This window comes from Prionailurus bengalensis, chromosome C1 (genome assembly GCF_016509475.1).
Source record: "Prionailurus bengalensis isolate Pbe53 chromosome C1, Fcat_Pben_1.1_paternal_pri, whole genome shotgun sequence".
Classification (NCBI taxonomy): Eukaryota; Metazoa; Chordata; class Mammalia; order Carnivora; family Felidae; genus Prionailurus; species Prionailurus bengalensis.
The window spans coordinates 92,747,014-92,769,964 of NC_057345.1; the positions used below are offsets into that span (position 1 = coordinate 92,747,014).

At 35.4% G+C, this 22,951-nt stretch overlaps 1 protein-coding gene across 1 annotated transcript; it reads right to left on the reverse strand.

Moving 5' to 3' along the window:
- Positions 1 to 2,016: 2,016 nt before the first annotated feature.
- Positions 2,017 to 12,778, reverse strand: LOC122480864 (calcium-binding mitochondrial carrier protein SCaMC-1-like). Its single transcript, XM_043575719.1, has 3 exons — positions 12,501 to 12,778; positions 5,046 to 5,204; positions 2,017 to 2,453 (listed from the first exon to the last, which is right to left on the reverse strand). The coding sequence occupies exons 1-3, from the start codon at positions 12,591 to 12,593 to the stop codon at positions 2,253 to 2,255; spliced, it is 453 nt and encodes a 150-aa protein (XP_043431654.1). The 5' UTR covers positions 12,594 to 12,778; the 3' UTR covers positions 2,017 to 2,252.
- Positions 12,779 to 22,951: the final 10,173 nt, after the last annotated feature.

Below are 22,951 nucleotides of genomic sequence, written 5' to 3' on the forward strand. Positions count from 1 at the left end.
TAATACTTGAACAGCACGGGGAAAATTACAAGATTGTAGAAGTGGCTGGCTCTAATTCACTGTCTTAGAAACTTTTGTTTTTTGGGGTGTTTGTTTTTTCTTATTTTCTTTTTCCTTCCAAGATTTTATTTAAATTCAAGTTAGCTAACATATAGTGTGGTATTATTTTCAGGTGTAGAGTTTAGTGATTCATCATGTCTTAGATCCTTTTTTTTTTAATTATTTATTTTTGAGAGAGAGAGAGAGAGAGACAGAGTGCAAGTGTGAGAGGGGCAGAGAGAGAGGGCAACACAGAATCCAGCACAGAGCCTGATACAGGGCTCAAACCCACAAACCATGAGATCATGACCTGAGCTGAAGTCAGATGCTTAATCGTCTGAGCCACCCAGGCACCCCATGTCTTAGATACTTTGAAGGAAGATAATGTCAAGGTTAGATCAGCTGATTATCACCTTAAATCATATTATGAACACCGTAAGGCCTTCATATAAGCATTTAAAGAGAGTCTCATGGAAAACTACAAATCAGGCCCAGGATATAAATGTAAAGGTAACAGTTACTAAGGAAACCATGTAGAGTCTCAAAAGGTCTCCTATGGTAAAGTGAAGACCCTCGCTGGGGAGGAGTAAGACCCTGACACATGGGATGGGGACATTTGGATGTATATGCCTAGAAAATGTAGTCTCTAGCACCCTCCAATTTGGCAAAAAGTTGCCTCCTTCCTAATTCTAGAGCAAAGAAGCTTCTCTTTGCCCAGAGGCAATGTAAAGGCCTCAAAAAGGCAGATACCTAACAAGAGGATGTTTGCTTTTCCCACAATCTGTCCCACCTATGACTGCCTCTTACTGACTCTCAACCAATAACTTATATAGGGTCAGTCCTCAGACAGCCCAAGGACCTGGCTACTATGGGCTGGAAGGAACCAAGGGAATGGTGTGAGAGTGGATCACAAGAGTACTGACCGGGGGGATACGAGAGGTGGGATGTAATGCTGGATAGAGAAGACTTTACTGATGTGGAACACTCTCTCACGACACAGGACTCCTAAAGCCGGTTGGAATATGCTACTGGGACTGCTCTTTAAAGTTTGGACACAACTACAGCTGGCAGCAAATGAGATAGAGATGTTAAAGTCTTGACAGATTGTTGAGGAAGGGGTCAGCAGACTCAGGAAGGTGGAAATATTACAATGAATTTTATCATGCCTGGAGAACCTACCAGTAGACTATGTTTCTAAGAGAAGAAGGGAGTCCTTGTTGAAAGACCCAAAGATGACTGTCTCAGTGTTGACAGCAGGGGACTATAGCTGCCATAGATTCCTCTGACAGATCTACAGAAAGTAAACAGAAAACCTTCGGGAAAGGATTCACCTTTCTAGATGTCATTAAGAATTTTCATGATTCATGGGAAGAGGTCAAAATATCAATTAATCAATTAATAGGAGTTTGGAAGAAGGGGCTCCAGACTTCAGTGCAGGAAGTAACTGCAGATGTGATGGAAACAGCAAGAAAACTAGAATCAGAAGTGGAGCCTGAAGATGGGACTGAACTGCTGTAATTTTATTATAAAACTTTCACAGATAAAGTTTCTTCTGATAGAAGAACAAAAAAAGTGTTTCCTTGCGATGGACTCTACTCCTGGTGAAGATGCTGTGAAGTCTGTTAAAATGACAACAAAGGATTTAGACTATTACATAAAGTTAGTTGATAAAGCAGTGGCAAGTTTGACAGGATTGACTCTAATTTTGAAAAAAGTTCTACTGTGGGTAAAATGCTAATAAACAGCATCACATGCTACATAGAAAATGTTCATGAAAAGAAGAGTTCATCAATGGGGCAAACTTCATTGATGTCTTATTTCAAGAAATTGCCACAGCCACCCCAACCTTCAGCATCCACCACCCTAATCAGTTAGCAACCATACCAATGAAAGCAAGACCTTCCATTTGCAAAAAGATTAGAACTCACTAAAATTTCAGATGATGCTTATAAAGTACTTTTACTTAGAGTAAATACATAGTTGGGTTTTTTGGTTTTTTTGATTTTTGTTTTAGATACAATGCTATTGCACACTAAATAGACCACATAACTTTCATATGCACTGGGAAACCAAAAACCTATTTGACTCCCTTTATTGCAGTGATCCAGAACCACACCCACAATATCTTCAAGGTATCATTTACACAATGATATCTACTGCTTGTGCACATGCCAGTTTTCTCTCTCATGAAAGTCTAAATTTTTTAATTAAATTTAAAACCTGATCTTTATCATAAAATTCCACAAGAAGTAACATTTTACCTGTTCATAGGCCCCAATCTTGAGTGTTGTCTCAGGTGCAATTTTAAAAACATTTACACCATTCCCCCACCAAAGAGAATGAATTCCTCCTTCTTTTACCATCTGCTCAAACCCACCAATCAATCTCAGTCTCCTTGACTTTAAACTATGAACCTAGAAATGAACAGGAAATTTATTTTTTAATTTATTTTGTTGGTAATATGACAATGATATTTTTATTGCTAATAAAATAATGATACATAAATATCAATATCAATATCTATGATATTCAACACCATTTTCATTTTTGTTTGGAGACATATAAAATTGATATATTAATTCTTTTGTTTTACCAAATACATACTTTAATCTCATATATCAAAGAAAAGAACAACTTAAAAAAAACAGGAATGACTTACCAGAAAATTTTTACACACACAAAACGTGTTGCTGTTAATATATCACAAGATTATTAAAAAGTACACTGAAATATGCACTGAAAAAGGAATGGATGAGAATATGTCAAACTTTCAAAAGTGGATACTTCTGGGTAGCAAGGTATTGTGGGAAATTTATATGTTGAAGTCCTAATGCCCATTACCTCAGAATGTGACCTTATTTGAAGACAGGGTCTTTATACAGATAATCAAATTAAAGTAAGGTCTTAAAGTGGGCTCTAAAATCTAATATGATTAGAATCCTTATAAAATGAGGAAATTTGGACACAGAAATATGTAGAGAGGGAAGATAATGTGAAGAGACACAGAGAAAAGACAGTCATCTCCAAGCCAAGGAGAAAGGCCTGGAACAGATCCTTTCCTCAGTGCCCTCAGAAGGTGCCAACACCTTGATCTCAGATTTCTAGCCTCCAAAACTGTGAGACAATAAAATTTGGTTGTGTAAGCCAGTCAGTATGTGATATTTTGTTACAGCATCCCTGGCAAACTAATACACAAGGATTACAGGTCATTTTAATGTCCCCCTTTATACTTTTCTTTATTTTCCCATTTTCCTAATGTTTTATTTTATAATAAGAAAAATGTTATTTTTAAGAGAGTGAAAACTAAAACAGTAAAATACCCTCCTGGCTATGATATAAGAGAATAATAATGGGAGAGCAGGGTGAAATGGGTATTCTCACCTCCTATGGGAAGAAGTCTGGAAAAGAATTTAACACTAAGCATGTGCACCCACACAGCTTCAAATCATTACTTAATTTCTAGGAACTATTTCTAAATAAATAATCCTAAATATGATAAAAATATTCATAAACAATGATGTTAATAATTATGAACTATTATGAATTATAATTTTAAAAGAATTTTAAAACCACCTACATGTCCAAGAATAGAAAAAAAAAAATAATAGGACATATCCATTGAAATAATACAGTCACTAAAACCTGTATTTGAAGAATACACAAATATTTGAAATATTTGAAGAATATCTGAAATAACATGAAAACATGCTCACATTATCCTGTTCATTACAAGAACAAAAAAACAGTATATAAATTATTCATATATACTGCTACTTAGAGGCATTCCTGCTATAGATGCAGAAGGGCTGGAGAAAGAAAGTGCAAATATGTTCAGGGTTGCATTGTGGATACAGATCTGAGTGTTCTCAACTTGGTTATTGTAAAAAAATGGGAGAAGGATATTCCTAGGCTGCTACTACTGTGCCTCATCACCTAGCACCCATAAGAGGTAGCAGGATCTGCAAACTTTTCATTCTCTCTGTAGAAGATGAATGTCCCCCAACATGTTGTCAGAAAGCCCCTGAACAAAGAAGGCATGAAACCCAGGACCCAAGTGCCCAAGATTTAGTATCTCATTGTTCCACGTGTCCTGCAACACAAATGATGGCTCTGAAGAGATAGCATACTAAGAAAAATAAGGAAGAGGCCATAGAATATGGTAAGCATTTGGCAAGAGAAGGAAGGAAGCCAAAGGAAAATAGCAAGAATAGATTGTCAGGAGATGGGAGCTATCCCCTCTGAGAGCTCCCAACGTGTACATCTGAGTCTGTCAGAAATAAGATTTTCTAAGAGTAACAAGATCAGCCATCAACCAAAAAACACTATTCATAATCCATTACCAAATGTCACCAATGTTACCAAAAAAACAAAAGACAAAACAACATCCAGTATGTAAGTTTAATTACAAATTTAAACTCACTAGACTATGAATTATAAATTTTTATATCCTTGCAAAGAAAGTATTCTGCAAATATTAAATTTGAATTATGATAGTTAACAGACTAAACTATGCACTATTTTAAAACTATCATTGACAATCCTTACTCGGTAAAATAAAAATAATTTGACATTACCTCTAGTGAAGTATCAGCCACTAATAAACTTTAAGTAACTTATTTTCCAGTTTTCAGAAATATGCTTAACACTTCATTAGTAGAATACAACCGTGTTATTATGTAGGTTCTAGAGTCTAAAGATAACCAATAAATAAGACTAGTGGTGTCTTATCACTTCTTTGGTAGTTTTAGTTATATTTCTGGGGAGAAAAAAAACCTCTAACAGAGTGTTCTATTATTATTTCCAATAAAAACTAATTCAAATAGCACACAAGCATCTGTAAGAAAATTAAGAAATCTTTTAATATTGAAATAAGAAAATTTACATTTTCAGAAAAAGTAAAACTTTAATGGGAAATAGGATGAAATGTGTCAAAATATTTCCTTTTGAAAATTAAGGAGGGTTTTTCAAGTTATGTTAATGCTTAAGGGGTAAAGTGTGCAATCTACCTGCATCATGACTTTCAAGCGGTCAAAAGGTGCCGTGCATGTCCTTGCAACTGCCCCGGCTATACCCGCTGCCACCAAACGCCTCCACCAATCTCCAGAATGCTTCTCTTGCTCAGTAAATTCATCTGGAATAGATATACTCTCCCCTATGTCAATTATCTGATACGATATAAATATGAATTACATAATAAGGAAAAGTATAACCACTTGATAAATTAAAAAGATAACTTTTTACAAAGACCAAAAACCCAAAGATTTTTTTTTTCATATCTCACCACCTGTTAATGAAGACTGACAATTTTCTCAGCACTTGTACTAGACCAAATGATTTTTAATAATACATTCACATATAGGTTTAAAATCTGTAAAATCAATTACCATTAGTTATTAATTTTAAATTATCAAACTATTTAATCTCTTCCATGAAAAATGTAAATAATCAGTGCAGTGACCATGTCCTAGTCACACACCACAGTGCCTGCCACACAATATGTAAGGAATAAATGCTTAATTAAGTTTCTTTACTTTATTTAAAATTCTCTCAAATTCCATTGTGTACTTACCTAAGTCAGAATTCAAGAGCAGCATTTTATATGCTTTAATTTCTTTATTACTGACATCAATTCTTTCCTCAAATGACAATTTTCTTTTTAAAAATCTGAACTCTGGCAAGTTTTGCATGTCACTTTCTTTTCAGTAATCATACATGCTTTTGCTAAGCTTGTCCGTTTTTGCTAAATGTTGAGGCAGTGTGACTCTCTGGAAAGAGCATCACACTGGACTCAGGGGATCTAGGTTCCATTACTTGTCAATCATGGTGGACAAGTCACTTCTCTGGTTCTTAGCTTTCCCACCTTCAGTTTATTCATTCATTGAATGCCCCCTTTCCAAACACCATTCCACCTCAAAACCATTGTACTTGATCTCCCCTCTACCTAGAACAATCCTCCTTCGCTCTTTCCATGAATTCTTCTCTAACACTTAGCACAATTTTAATTAGTTCATTTCTATCTATTGGTTGCTTCCTCCTTTAGAAATTAATCCTGATAAGAGCTGCAAACTAGTCTTTCTTGCTCACTGTTGTCAACCTTGCACCTTGGTCTATGTAGATAAGTGTGCTCAGTAAATAGGTGTTGAATTAATAAATTAACATGCCACGTGCTAGGCTGCGTATTCATAATATTATGGTTCAAAAGTTACTTTCATTTATAGTATAATGAGAAAAATAGGAAAGGAAACAAGCAATTATAATACAGAGGAATAAGTACAATAATAAGGGTAGCAAAAAAAAATGTCTTAGGAACATAATACAGGGGTGCCTGGGTGGCTCAGTCAGTTAAGTGTCCAACTTCAGCTCAGGTCATGATCTCACAGTTTGTGGGTTTAAGCCCCATGTTGGGCTCTGTGCTGACAGCTCAGAGCCTGAAGCCTGCTTAAGATTCTGTGTCTCCCTCTCTGTCTGCCACTCCCCTGCTCACACACACTCTCTCTCTCAAAATAAATAAATAAACATTTAAAAAATAACATAATATAGAGACACTGAATAGAGTATAGAATTTTTTTTGGCAGGGGGGAGAGATGAGTGGAACTGTCAGGGAACATTTTCCACACAAAGTGACTTAGAAGTAGCAAAGCAATATGAATCCAGGTATTCTGACCTCAAAGGTTAACTTCTTGTCTATCACATTCTACTATCTCCCTATAGAAGTAGGCATTAACCAAGGGAATGTTCTAGGCAAAGGAAATAATTTCTTCAAAGATACTGCATAGTCTAAGAACTGCAAGACTGTATACAGGGATGGAAGGAGGATAAAGAAAAGCTCAAGACCTCAGAATAATGTTGACATTTCTGGCTTGGGCAACTAGGAAGTTAATGACACCATTCAGCGAAATGGAAAAAGAAGGTCTAGGGAACAGATGATGTTGTGTTTATGTTTGAGGTGTCTCAATTGATGTCCAATGAATGCTTGTACATGCAGAAGGAAGGTATGCTCTACATGGAAGAGTAAGTGGGACTGCCTAGGAAAGAAAATTTACAGAATGAGATGTAAAGAAAGCTTAAAACAGAATATAGAAGAAAACATATAAGAAACAAACTGTGGAAGAAGATCCTCAAGAGATATGGAAAAGTAATGATAGAGAAGTGGGAAGAAAACCAGGAGAATGCAGTGTCAAGGAAGCCAGCTGAAGAGAACATTTAAAAAGAGAGAGTGGTAAGATCTAGAAAATATACATTGAACTAACATTTGGGAGACTGGCTTGGTAAAATAATTTTTATAAAGTGCTAAAAGCAAAGCCAGTTAGTTGAGAAGTAAATGGAAAGTATAGCCATGAAGACTGTAAAAAAGATAAGGTAGCTAGAGGGGACATCAGTAGGATTATACTTTTTTAAATGATACTGACTTAAATATGTTAAATGTTTAAATGCAGGATATTTAAATACAAAAAATAAAGGATATAAGGAAGAGAATAAGGCCTCTGAATGGGTCAAAGATTAAATCAACGGGGAAATCAAAACAGTATCTTGAGACAAATGAAAATGGAAACACAACATATCAAAACTTATGGCATGCAACAGAAGCAGTTCTCAGAGGGAAGTTCATAGTGATACAGGCCTACCTCAAGAAACAGGAAAAACCTCAATGTAAATTTATACCTTAAGGAACTAGAAAAAGAAAAATAAACTAAGACAAAAGTTATAAGAAGGAAAGAAATAATAAAGACCATAGCAGAAATGAAGGAAATAGAGACCAAAAACAAAGCAAAAAAAAAAAAATCACCAAAACTAATAGCTGGTTATTTTGAAAAGATAAACAAAATTGGGAAACCTTTAGCTAAACTAAAAAAAGAGAGAAAACCCAAATAAAATCAGAAGCAAAAGAGGAGATAATATAAAGGATACCACAGAAATACAATGGGTCGTAAGACACTACTCTGCACAATTATACACCTATAAATTGCATAATCTAGCAGAAATGGATAAATCTCTAGGTACATACAATGTACCACACACGACTGAATCATGAAGAAACAGAAAATGTAAACAGACCAATGAGAAAGCAGACTGAATCAGTAATCAAAAATCTCCCAACAAATAAAAGCCCATGATCAGATGGTATCCCTAGTGAATTCTATGAACATTTAAAGAAAAATTACTACCAATCATTTTCAAACTCTACTAAAAATCTGAAGAGTATAGAACCTTTCAAACTAATTTTTACAATACCAGCATTACCCTGATACCAAAGCCAGACAAGGACACTACAAAAAAAGACCACTATAGGCCAATATTCCTGATGAATATAAATTCAAAAATCTCAACAAAATATTAGCAAATAAAATTCAATAGCACATTAAAAGGATCATGATAAATGGGATTTATTTCTGGGATGCAAAGATGGTTCAACATACACAAATCAAAAAATGTGACATCACATTAATAGAATTAGGGATAAAAATCATATGATTATATCAATAGATGCAGAAAAAGCATTTCACAAAATTCAACATCCTTTCATGATTAAAAAAAACTATCAAAAAATTGGGTAGAGAATGACTATAACTCAACATATTAAAGACCATATATGACAAGCCCACAGCTAACATAATACTTGATGGTTAAAGGTTGAAAGCTTTTCCTTGAAGATCAGGAACAAGACAATGTTGACCATTCTTCCCACCAATCCTATTCAACACAGTACTGAAAGTTCTAGCTATAGCAGTTGAGCAAGAAAGAGGAAAAAAAAGGCATCCAAATCAGAAAGAAAGAAGTATAATTGTCTCTGCTGCAAATGACATGATCTTATATATAGAAAATCCCAAAGACTCCACAAAAAAACCTGTTAGAGTTAATCAATGAAATCAGTAAAATTGCAAGATACAAAATTAATATATAAAAATCAGCTGCATTTCTAGACATTAACAACAAAATATATGAAAAAGAAATATAGAAAACAAACTCATTCATAATAGCATCAAAAACAATAAAATACTTAGGAACAAATTTAACCAAGGAAGTAAGAGACCTACAGATTGAGGACTAGATTACATTGATGAAATAAAATGAAAATGTGGGGCGCCCGGGTAGCTCAGTGGGTTAAGTGGACGACTTCGGCTCAGGTCATGATCTTGTGGTTTGTCAGTTAGAGCCCCACATCAGGCTCTGTACTGACAGCTCAGAGCCTGAAGCCTGCTTCCAATTCTGTGTCTCCCTCTCTCTCTGCCCCTCCCCTGTTCACGCTCTGCCTGTCAATAATAAATAAACATTAATAATTTTTTAAAAAACAAGTTGAATATGACACAAATATATGGAAAGATATACCATGCTCATGGTTTGGAAGAACTAATATTGTTAAATGTCCATATACCCAAAGCCATCTATAGATTCAACACAATCCCTATCAAAATTCCAATTGCATTCTTCACAGAATAGAAAAAAAATCCTAGAACGCATATGGAAACACAAACTCCAAATAGCCAAAGCAATCCTGAAAGAGAACAAAGCTAGAGGCATCATATTCTTTGGTTTCAAGCAATACTACAAAGCTCATAATGAAAACGTATGCTACTGGCAGAAAAAGAGACACATAAACCAATGAAACAGAATTGAGAGCCCAGAAATAAATCCTTACATATAAATTCATATTTGACAAAGAAGCCAAGAATATTCAATGGGCAAGATAGCCTCTTCAAAGAATGGTGTTGGCAAAACTGGATAATCACATGCAGCAAAATGAAATTGGACCTCTACCTTAAACCACTCAGAAAAATGAACTCAAAATGGATTAAAAACTTAAAATAAGACCTCAAACTATAAAACTCCTTAAAGCAGACAAGGAAAAATCTCCTTGACATGGGTACCATCAAGGACCTTTTGGAGATGACACCAAGAGTATAAGTAACAAAAGCAAAAATTAATTAGTGGGTCTACATCAAACTTCAAAGTTTCTACACAGTAAAAGAAACAATCATATGTCTTATTTAGGGTTAATATCCAAAATATATAAGGGACTCATACAACTCAATAACAAACAATCTAATGAAAACAAATGAGCAAAAGAACAAAACAGACATTTCTCAAAAAAAAAAAAAAAGACCTATAAATGGCCAATGTGTATATGAAAAGATGGTCTACATCAGGGAAACATAAATCAAAATCACAATATTACCTCACACTTGTTAGAATGGCTACTACCTACAAAACAAGAGACAAGTGTCGGTGAGGATGTAGACAGAAGGGAACCTTTTCTGCAATGTCGGTGGGAATTTAATTGGTGCAGCCACTATGGAAATCAGTATGAGGCTCCTCAAAATATTAAAGACAGAACTATCATATAATCCAGAAATTCCACTTCTTGGTATAAAGCCAAAGAAAATGAAATCAGGATCTCAAAAAGATATCTGTACCTCCATGTTCATTGCAGCATTATTCACAATGGTGAAGTTACGTAAACAACCTAAGTGTAAGATGTGATATATATACATATACACAATAGATTATTACTCAGCCACTAGAAAGGAGAAAATCCTGCTATTTGCAACAATATAGATGGACTTTGAGGGCATTATGCTAAATATGAAATAAGTCAGATAGAGAAAGGCAAATACTGTATGGTCTCACTCATATACAGAATCTAAAAAAAGCCAAATTCATATAAACAGACAGTAGAATGGTGGTTGTTAGGGGCTGGGGAATTAGGGAAATGAGAAGACGTTGGTCAAAGGACAAAACCACCAGTTATGAGGTGAACAAATTCTGTGGGGATCTAATTACAGCATGGCGCTTATAGTTAATACTGTATTATATACTTGCAAGTTACTATGAGTGTTCTCACTGCAAAAAAGAAATGATAATTATGTGAGGTAACAGAAGTGCTAACTAACTAACCCTATTGTGGCAGTCATTTCACAATACATAAGTGTATCAAATATTATGTGGTACACCCTAACTTACACAATGTCATATATCAATTATATCTCAACAAATCTTATAAGGATATAAATAGATAATTCATAGAAAAAGAACACGTGAATCTCTAGTATTTCTATGAAGAGATGTTTAAAATGGACTAAAATCAAAGAAGTGCACATTAAAAGAAGATACTACTTTATACCCAACAGAGTGGAAAGTATTAGAAAACTGGACAATACCAAGCAATATGTAGAGAAACAGGAACTTTCAGGCATTGCTGGTGGGAATGTAAGCTACCACAGCAAGTTATCCTGGGAAATAACATGGATATATTTTATAAAATTAAGACTGGATAACCTACTAAAATTTGCAAATGCATATTACTTCTGACTCAGAAATTCAGGTGAAATTCCCAAAGCTACAATAGAGGAAGGCATTTTGCTTGAAGTTGGAGAAAACTATTTCTTATCAGTTCCTATTACTAGGAAAATGGATAAAGAAGATGTGTTAAATGTATACCATGCAGTAGTTAGAAGCAATAAACTAGATGAATGCATAAAAACAAGGACAAATCTTAAAATCATAATATTGAGTGAACAAAGCAAAAAATCAGCTGTGGCCTTTAGCAGAATACTATCTATGTAAAATAAAAGCACACACATGAAACACTACATGATTCCTAAGATTATATACATATCCAAGACACAGAGGAAACATATTAGAATAAGTGCTTATCATAATAAGTAACCTTTACTGAAGATATGTATTACCTGTTCCGCCCTTTTCTACATTTATTAACTAATGTACTAATTTAATTCTCAAAACTCTTACCATTATTATACCCAGTATATAATTGAGAAAACCCGAGGCACAGAGGGGTTATATAGCTAGTGGATGGCAGAAGCGAAGTTCAAACCTAGGCATCTGACTCCGAAGCCTATGCTCTTGGCCCTCCCTTATATTGTCTATGGAGAGGAGGATTTGCAAATAGTATACCATGAATAAATGATTAACTTAACCCCCTGCATCAGATATCTAAAAAAGAAAAAAAAATGTTTTCAATTATAAAACCTCATTTCCTCCTCACAACTGAGTCAAGTGCTTATATAAAACGAACAGGCAGATTACACAGTTGATCCTTTCTGATTCTGAAATTTTGCATTTTAATGTTTGACTTTGCATTTCCTTTGATAGAAACCTAACTGAGTATATCATTTCTGTGAAAAGAATTAAAGTATATTATTTTTCCACTTTCCTAAGACAGTTAACTATATCGGAATAACTTATTCTCAATGCAAAGTAGGCCCTTGCAGCAGATAAGTATCTACTTTAAGTTCTAGGTTTTACCAAACAAAGAAATTGTGGTAGCTGTGTTTGTACATATAATACTAACCCTCCTTGCTAAATTAGTAGAACACTATTAGGAGAGAATTTTGCTATTTTAGCCACTGAGGCTGGAAGTAGTATAGGGATTATGTGATCATAATAACAGCTATGGCATTTGTGACAAAATAAAAATATAGAAAAATACAAAGTAATCTTATGGTAGAGCGCTTCCAGAAATGAGCAATTTCATCAATATTTTTTGCAGGATGAAGTAAAAAGTAGTACTTCCATTCATCCCAATCTATTGTCATTGTTCCATCACTATCGATGCTGAAATTGACAACAAAAATAGTGCTTATAACATTTATAATAAATCCTCTAAGAATAAGTACTAGTGTAAGAATACTCTGTTGGATATTTAAAAATTTGCTAAGACAGCAGATTTACGTTAGTTGTTCTTACATGGAGACAACCTAAGTGTCTACCAATGGATGAATGGATAAAGAAAATGTGGTATGTGTGTGTACACATACACACACGTGTGTGTGGAATATGGAATATCATTCAGCCATAAAAAAGAAGGAAATCTACCTATTTGAGACAACATCGATGGACCTTGAGGGAATTTTGCGTTTAGTCAGACAAGGACAAATACCGTATGATCTCACCTATAAGTGAAATATTAAAAATAATAATAATAATAATAAAGCTCATAGATACAGAGAACAGATTAGGGTTGTCCAAAGTGGGGGTTTAGGGAATGAGTGAAATGGGTGAAAGAGGCCAAAAGGTACAAACTTTAGTTATAAAATAGGTAAGTCATGGGAATGTAATGTACAGCATAATAACTAGAATTAATAATCCTATACTGCATAATTTTGAAACTTGCTAAGAGAGTAAATCTTAAAAGTTCTCATTGTAGGAAAAAAAATTTTAACTATATATGGTGACAGATGCTAACTGGACTTACAGTGATGATCATTTCCCAATATATGCAAATATCAAAACGTTACATTATATGCCTGAAACTAGTGTTTCATGTCAGTTACACCTCAGTAAAAAAATAAATAAGTTGAAGTTTTAACTACAAAAAGTATTCTTATCAGAAAAAATAATAGTAGTAAATAAGAGGGTAGGAGGAAACTTTTGGAAGGGATGGATAGATTTATGACACAGATGTGGTAATGATTTCCTAGGTGTTCACTTATCTCCAAACTCACCAAGTTGTGTATATTAATTATGTACAGTATTTTGTATGTCAAAAAAATTAAAAAGAAACGTGTTAAGTCAATTGCTTAAGAGAATTACATCTGTTCTTTGAACTAGAAGCAGGAAGGATTTTATCCTAGGGACTTTGTGAAGTGTAAACACTTCATGGTTTAGTCAACAGCATTCTCACAGTTCAATAAATTTCTCAGGGACTCTTCTTATAACACTGTCAATAAAAGCTGATGTTATAAAGGCAGGCAGGCAGGAAATGAGGGAGGCAGGGAGGAAGGAAGGCGCTACATATATAGCAATTAGTTTCTAACATGGAACTAAATAAAAACTGTTAAAAATAAGGATGAGGACTGACCTTTGTAGAATATTTTTTGCCTGAGCTTCAGAAATATTCATACCCAGTGATTTCAAAGCAGCAATTATTTCTGAAGTTTCTATTATTCCTTTAAAAAGTGAAAAAATGTCAAATTAAAGTATCTGAAAAGATAAGGCAATATACTTAGAACATAATAGTCTTTAAAAAGTCCATGTTTTTTAGGCCTATAATTCCATATTCACAACACAAAGCTTAAAAGCTCTGAAAACTAAAAGACTTCTTGTATATTTGTCATCAAAATTCATTGGGTAGTCAATTATTTATGATTCTATATAATTATTCATTTGTTTCATTGAAGAAATACTCACATATATAATTGCACAGTGGTACCCCAAATCTCACTTGTAGTATCACATAATATATCATACAGGCACTGTATTGCTTGTCTAAAACCCAAATTCTAAATTTCTAAACACATCTGACCCTAAGGATTTCCAGTAAGAGATTGTAGATCTACAACAGATTTAGATTATGATACCTAGTTGGAAAAAATTTAAAAGCTAACTCTGAAGATCTGATTCAGGCACATGAAAATAAGGCCACCTGACATTTTATAAGGTAAATTAAAAAAACAATAACATACCTAAATTAAAATACAACACAAAATCTTTTTTTTAAGGTGCATTTTTTAAAGTTTATTTTCTTTTGAGAGAGAGAATGAGAGCAGGGGAGGGGCAGAGAGAGAGAGAGGGATAGAGAATCCCAAGCAGGCTCCATGCTGTCAGCACAAAGCCCAACATGTGGCTTGATCCCACATACCACAAGACCATGACCTGAGCTGAAACCAAGAGTCAGACATTCACCCAACTGAGCCACCCAGACACCCCCAACACAAATTCTTTTTAGCACAACCATATCCTATGTTATAACTCAAATCGACTGATATATTGAATACAAGCCTACTATGCATCTCAATCTCATGCTGCAGGATGTTATAAAGGAAAAATTAAGTATTCCATTTTCTCCTCAAACTCTAAAATACATAACTCATCATGGCACTATCCAAGTCCAAAGAATCTTTGATTCCTCCTCCGTGTAAAACAAAGAGTTGAGGATACTCAGTCTTTTAAAATATGAGGACATTTCCGTATTAAAAAAATCAACTTAATGTCACCTAGTTGAAAATATGTAACATCAAAAATATATGAATTCAGTCACATCTTTAGTTCATATTTTATGAGCCATAGCTGCATCTGTATACATTTATAAATAGTACACATATGTATGAGATATATTATTTATTTAGCCTATAGATAAAGCCCAGTATTCATGCATAGAATTTCAGACTCTTTGCAATCATTCCAAGGCCCCTAGTGTTCCAAGCTTCACAGGGTGGAATTTACTGGTCTATTCCTCAGCCTAGAAATCAAACTTTTCTTCAACTGGGAAAACTGAATCCTCTGCCTTATATCCCATTACAATCTCTGAACACTATGCTCATTAATTCAATAGTTTAAAAAATATATTTTGAAAGCATACTATTAAAATCACTATGCTAAATGTGAGAGAAGCCAGAGATTAATAAAACAACAACCCCTGAGAAGCTTGCCAGCTTGTATGGATGAACTACTTATTTCAAAATTATATCACACTGTGCCAAATGTATGTTATAGGATACTTATAAATAAAGTGTAATGGAGGCATAAATAAAGGAGTGAAAAACAAAAGTCACAAATGAAGTACAATAAAGGATAAACAAGATACCACCAAAGAAACAAAAAAGCATTTCAGCAAGAGATACAGTATGAGCACGGTACACTTACTTGTTTAACAAAGATTGATTGAGGACTTACATACAGTACTAGAAAGCAGGATAATAGCTACTTTAGTGGGTGATAGTGATTTGGCAGGGATATAAAAGGGCTGCTTCTGAGATACTACTACTATTTTGCTTCTTAATCTGGATGCTGTTTTCATGTTGTGTGTTTGCCTCGGGAAAATTTGTAGAGCTTTTAACTTAGAATGTGTGCACATTGATGTATATGTTATATGTCAGTGAAATTTCCCCCAAAAAATAGTAAGTTAGGGTCAAACTTGAAAAGCCATATTAACCAGTTCTGACCTTGACTGACAATTTCCTAATTTTGCCTTTGTTCAAACTACTTACTCTCTTTGCTCAAGAAACCCTTTCTTTTCCATTCTATTTACATATTGATCCAGCACAAATCTGAAGTGTCCCTTGGCACAATTAAGCTCTCCTTACATCGCTTCTAGAGAAATGATCATAGTCTGTCTTCTGTATGTTTATTCTTAATTCACCCCAAATGGTGTGCTTCTGAAGACCTTTGTTCATACAGTTCCTAGTGCAATAACTCACATATAGTGCTCAAAAACTGTTTGCTTCATTTAACTAAAACACATTAAGTAATTTTTACCCTGAAGAAGCTAAAAATCCAAGCTAAGATGTAGAAAAAGTTAGGTAATGTGTTCCAGAATATAATCAAGGCATATGACCTGAAAAAGAGATTCAAAGTTGTCTTTAGTTATATGCAGCAAGCATATAATGGACTTGAAATAAATTCAATGGAATAACAATAGTTAGATGGATGGAGAGGAGGAACACAACCATTCCAGCATTGCAATTCCAGGGAGAAATACAAAATATTCCATTCCCGTACCAGTGATTTATTGCTAAGTAACAAACTATTCCAAAATTTAGTGGTTTAAAAAGGATATATTTGACTATGAGTATGCAATCTGAGCTTCATTCAACTCATTGGTTCTTCTGCTTGTGTTACCTGGGCCACTCCTGTGAATTCAATCATCTGGAGGTTCAACTACAGCTAGAAATCCAAGATGGCTTCACTCATATCTATTACCTCAGATGGAAATGTAAAATAATTGATTACTAAATGAGCATTTCTCTCCATGCAATCTCTCCAACTGGGTAGCTAAGACCTCTTTTCTGGCGGCTCAGGATGTTCAAGAAAGAGTATTCCAAGAGGACAAGTTCCAATGTACAAATACTTATTAAGCCTTGCTAATGTGCTAATGGCTGAAGCAAGTCAAATGGCCAAACACAGGTCTGTGTGGTATATGGCTACACCAAGGCATAAGTGCTGGGAGATGTGGTTCACTGGGAAAGCCAATGGAAGGCAAAATTATTTAACCTTCCTTAGCCTCAGTGTTCTCATCTGTGAAAAACAGCTGCTACGAAGACTTGTGTAAGACGAAAATAAGATATAGAAGATAAAGTCCAATAAATGTTAATTTCTTTCCCACCATTTCCTCAGCCTCCAAAAAACTCCATCTAAAAAATAATCTTAATGATAAAATTATATTCAATAATTACTTCATTCACATTTTTACAACAGCATTCCATAGACATTTTGGTTGAACAACGGAGCAGGAGCTCAGTTACTACTTGGTGAACGAAGTTAAATAGGTGAGATTACACTGGGGTTTGAGCACTTCCTGCTAATGAGTTTGATAGTACAGCAGCCCACATGCATCCTCTTGCCTCCACTGATTGGCATAAGGCCTGGAAAGCCTCCTGGGGGACAGAAAGCAGGTGGTAAACATTGAATCCGGTATACTATTAATGTTTAACAAATATAATGTGTGATGAGCTGGGAGAGTCCCATCAGGAACAATGATGTCAGGAAGGAAAAGCGTGGGAAGGTATGATGCAGTGAGCCAGATCCAGTAATAGAATTCAGAAGGAAATATCAGCTCCAGGGTCAATGATACACACCTGACAGCAGAAACTACCCTATCCCAGCCAATCTGGAAGCATTTGTACACTCTGGAAGAAAGTGACTGCATATTCACATGAATCGAGAAAGCTGTACTTTGAGGCCCAAAACATTTTGGTATTGTCAGACACTTGATAAAGCATAACAGAAGGGAGGAGTTTCCTGGGGCTGCCGTAACAAAGCACCACAATCTGGGTAGTTTAGAACAATAGGAATTTACTGTTTCACAATTCTGGAGGCCAGAAGTCTGGTCGTTTCACATCATCTTCCTCTGTGCACATGTGCCTTTGTGTCCACGATTCCCCTTGATGTGACACCAGTCATATTAGATATTGGGCATTACCCTAATGACATAATTTTAACTTGATTACTTCTGTAAAGAACTGTTTCCAAATAAGGTCACAGTCTGAGGTACAGGAGGCTAGGACTTCAACGTATCTTTTTTAAGCTGCACACCCGTCAACCCATAACAGAGGATGTGCTCCCTTTTTCACACACAAAAAGCATGCTGGCCAAAGTAAACTGGCTGAGCTCTGCAAGGTGGTCACTGAAGCGGCAACAATGATGACACAGGGAGCAGGCAGCTCCGCCAGACCTGGTGCTCCTGCAGGGCTCCTGGGGCCTGAGCTCTACCACGGCAGTAGCCCTGGTGCCCACAGCAGAGCCTCACACCAACTGTTGCAGCTCAGGTGTTCGAGACACGTGAAGCCCGTGAGAACTGGGACTGTGGCTCTCAGGACTTTGGGGGCTGAGTCCTGGCAGTTTGACTAGACAAGGCAGAAATTAAAAGATCTATATTGCCAATCACTATATTACTTTCGGATAGCCATCTTTCCTCAGAAAAAGTATTCTCTATTATTACCAAGAGCTACAAGCAGTGATTTACAGCTTTACCAGAGATAGTGATAGCATTATATTTTACTAATGGCATTCTAATTTCGCTGATTATCTGACACGGTGGATTTTCAGCTTACAAATGATGATCATGGCGGTAAGCAGTAGTAAGAGAGTGAAATTCCAGAATAGCACAAGAACAGAACTACTGGTCCAAGATCAGCAGCAACCGATGACCAGGTCTAATTTACATAAATTAGTAAGTGGTACCTTTAAAGCTTCTGGGTACTATTTCAGTAGCAGAACCCAGAAAGGCCTAAACTTCTTTCTGGAAAGTGAATGGAAGCATAGAGCACTGCAGTATGGATATCACAGGTCACTAAAGCCTGTGACATTCAGGTTACATTTTGTTTTACCCAAGAATCTTTCAGTACAATCCTTTAAATAGCTTTTCTGGTACAGTTAGAATTTTTCAATTAACAAAAAATAGATTTCACAAAACTTAAAAAATCAACACATATGTTTCTTAAATAGCATATAATTGGGTTCTAATTACCTGTGGTGGATTAGCCACATATGGATGCAGAAATGGTACTCTACTTTTACCAATAGTCTTTCTGATTTAAACGTTTGTAACAAAATATACCTTTTCTCTGTAAATCAGCACGGATATTGATTGCAGCACTATGAATAAAAGATTGGAAACATTCTAAATGTCTAACAATATAGGAATGATTCATCTACTCATAAATAGAATATTTATGAGTCATTAAAAACTATGTGAAGAATACTAAATGAAATAAAAATGCTTACATTGTAACATTCAGAGAAAAAAAATAGGACACCAAACTATATATACAGCGTGACTACAATTTCATTTAAAGAAAGAAAGAGAAACAAAGAAAGAAACAGAAATAAAAAGTCTAGAGGGAAATATAAAAATATATCAAGAGACACCTGGGTGGCTCAGTCAGCTGTGTCCAACTCCTCATTTCAACTCAGGTCACAATCCCACAGTCTCAGGATCGAACCCCACACCAGGCTCTGTGCTGTGTGTAGAGCCTGCTTGAGATTCTCTCTCTCCCTCTCCCTATGCCCCTCCCCATTGCTTGCACACACATGAGCATGCTCTCTCTCTCAGGTAAAAACAAACAACTACATATTTGTGTGTGTGTGTGTGTGTGTGTGTGTGTGTGTGTGTGTGTTAAACCTGACATCTACACAGCAGAGTTACAAGTAACTGTTACTTTATTTTAGGCTCTTTTCTGTGTTATCTAACTTTCCTGCAACCAAAATATTTTCAAAATCACACAAAAATTATAACACTAATAAATATAGTTTATATATTATTTTTAGAAATAAAAAATTACTGCTAGACAAGTAATAGAAATAACTGAATCTTTGATGACAGGAGTAAGTAAAAGCTAGTAAAAAAAACCCTTTAATATTGACAATTATTATTCATGTTAAGCTAATTGTAAATAAAACACAAACACACACACCATCATTATTTTTGTCCAGACTATTAAATGCCAGCCTCATTTTTATCTCATGGTCTTTAAGGTACTGCATAAATTCTTCAAAGTCCAATCCTGAATCATCATTGGTATTTCCAGCTTCAAAAATGTGCTACAAAAAAGTAGAAACTCATTTCAGAGATGTATTACAAATAAAGCCACTGTAGCATGCTAACATTGACACATCTCATACTAATTATCATTTTCATCAGCATCCATTGTCCTAGTTTTTCAGTCACAGCTACAAGGCTAAGTACATTTGTGATTTTTAAACTTGTGCAATACTAGAGTCAATAGCCACCATGTCATTCCAAATAATTCTGAATCTTATAAGTCGGTAAGTATTTACCAGAGGTAAACAATGAATGCCAAGTACCTTGAGGGAAGAAAGGTACTGAGATACATAGTCTTTGCCATCAGAGACCTCACACTCTATTAACCAGATGAGATAAAATACTTAAAATTTTAGTATGACTCACAGCTTAAGGGTTTGAGACTCAGCCTTATGGAGTAAGAGTGTATGTTCAAATCTCACTAGGTTGTTACAGTTTTTTTAATAAAAAATTAATAATCATAATTCTTAAATATACATCATATGTATTTCCAACAGCCTCCTACCTCAAAGAGCTTGGCCATGTCTTGTTCATCTTTGTACCATCCATGCCTAGCATAAGGTATGGCATACTAAGGCTCTTAATCCATATTTATTGAATTAAAAAATACTGTGAGGGGTGCCTGGGTGGCTCAGTCGGTTAAGCATCCGACTTTGGCTCAGGTCATGATCTCGTGGTGCGTGAGTTCGAGCTCCGCATCAGGCTCTGTGCTGACAGCTCAGAGCCTGGAGCCTGTTTCCGATTCTGTGTCTCCCTCTCTCTCTGACCCTCCCCCGTTCATGCTGTCTCTCCCTGTCTCAAAAATAAATAAACGTTAAAAAAAAAATTTTTTTTTAAATACTGTGAGCTGGACACTCGTCTAGGTGCTAGGGTTAAAAGATAAGAAGATGCAGTGCCTTCCCTGAAGAAAGTTACAGACCACTCACATAACCAAAGAGAATATTTCAGGTGTTATACTGGGAATGTATTCAAGGTATAGTAGAGTTGGGAGGGGGGAGGGATTCAGGAGAGGAAGACTGTATGAGCTGAGACTTGCAGAAAAAAAAAAACAACAGGCATTAGCTGAGCAGACAAATGTGAAAAAACATCCCAAGAATACGTCACAGTGTCTGCAAACAGGCAGAACACATGTTAATTAAAAAAAACACATTAATAACGATAGTGATAACAACAGCTAATATTTATGGAGCACTTACTTCTAAGCACCTTATACGTATAAACTCATTTAATCTTCATAACAACCCTACATTGTTCCAATGTGCTAAGGATAAAATGCAAGGGAGAAAAGTAGGAGACACCATAAGCACAGGGAGATCGTGAGAGAACTTACGTGCCACAAAAAGGATTTCAAATGAATTCTATAGTTAGTATTTCCAAATGAATGGAATACATGTGGTGCTTATGTTGAAGTAGTATTAAATAACACTAAATCACAGTGTGAGAAAATTATTCTCATTTCAATTATCTTTCAGTCCTTCTGGTAACATCATGGGCAACATTTCAGTTTTGTGCTAATATTCCTGAATACTTGCCAACTTAAAAAAAAGGAAGGATAAGTAACAGGATAATTTTATCAAATAATACAATATTTAGCCAGCAATTCACAACACTAATTTGTTTTTATTTTAGGCTTAATTTTATTTTTTATTTTTTTTAATGTTTATTTATTTATTTTGAGAAAAAAAGAAAGCACACACTGGGGAGGGGCAGACAGAGAGAGGGGGAGAGAGAGAATCCCAAGCAGGATCTGTGCTATTAGCACGGAGCACATAGGACTTGATCCCACAAACCATGAGATCATGACCTGGGCTAAAATTAAGAGTGGATGCTTAACCAACTGAGCCACCCGGGCGACCTGTATTTTATGCTTACTTTTAATCAACTAGCTTTCTGTTTATGGTAGTATTACAAAATTTTATTTTAAAGTAAATTTCTTGACATATAAATGAATCCACTCTTAAAATAATTAGAGTACAGTCAGTTCTTGATTATAGCAAACTCATGAAGTTGGGAAATACTGATATAAATAATGGTTCTCTGCTGACAAATTTGGGGTTTTTTAAAAAAAATTTTGAGTGTAGTTGACACACAACATTACATCAGTTGCAGGTATACAACATAGTGATTTGATAAATTTACATATTATGCTGTACTCACCAAAGACTAGCTACCATCTATTGCCACACAATGCTAGTACAATACAATTGACTATATTCTCTACGTTGTGCCTTTTATTCCCAAGACTTCTTCATTCCATAACTAGAAGCCTGTATCTCCCACTCCTTTTTTTTTCCTACTGATGAATTTTGAGCACAGAAGTGACATGATCGGTGTTAGAAAAAGGTTACTCCAGGGGCGCCTAGGTGGCGCAGTCGGTTAAGCGTCCGACTTCAGCCAGGTCACGATCTCGCGGTCCGTGAGTTCGAGCCCCGCGTCGGGCTCTGGGCTGATGGCTCAGAGCCTGGAGTCTGTTTCCGATTCTGTGTCTCCCTCTCTCTCTGCCCGTCCCCTGTTCATGCTCTGTCTCTCTCTGTCCCAAAAATAAATAAACGTTGAAAAAAAAAGTATTTGAAAAAGGTTACTCCAGTGATAAACTTTGGTGAGAAGGAGAGAGAAAATATTAAAAATAGAAAGAACAATAAGAGGGTTATTACAAAAATCCAGAAGAGAAATGAATCTCCGAACTAGGGGGAAGGTGGTAGGAATGGCAATGCGGAGCAAAATACAAAAGATCTTTAGCAAGTGGGAGGTAACTTGATCACTGACACAATATAGAAGGTAAGGGAAAGAGAGGAATCTAGAACTCTGAAGGTGTTATTTGGGTTGCCATGTGTATAGGGAGGGTCTTACTCTAACAGTCATTAGGTTTGCGAGGAAAAAGAGTTTGGGGCATTCTGCGTTAAGGAATAGGCA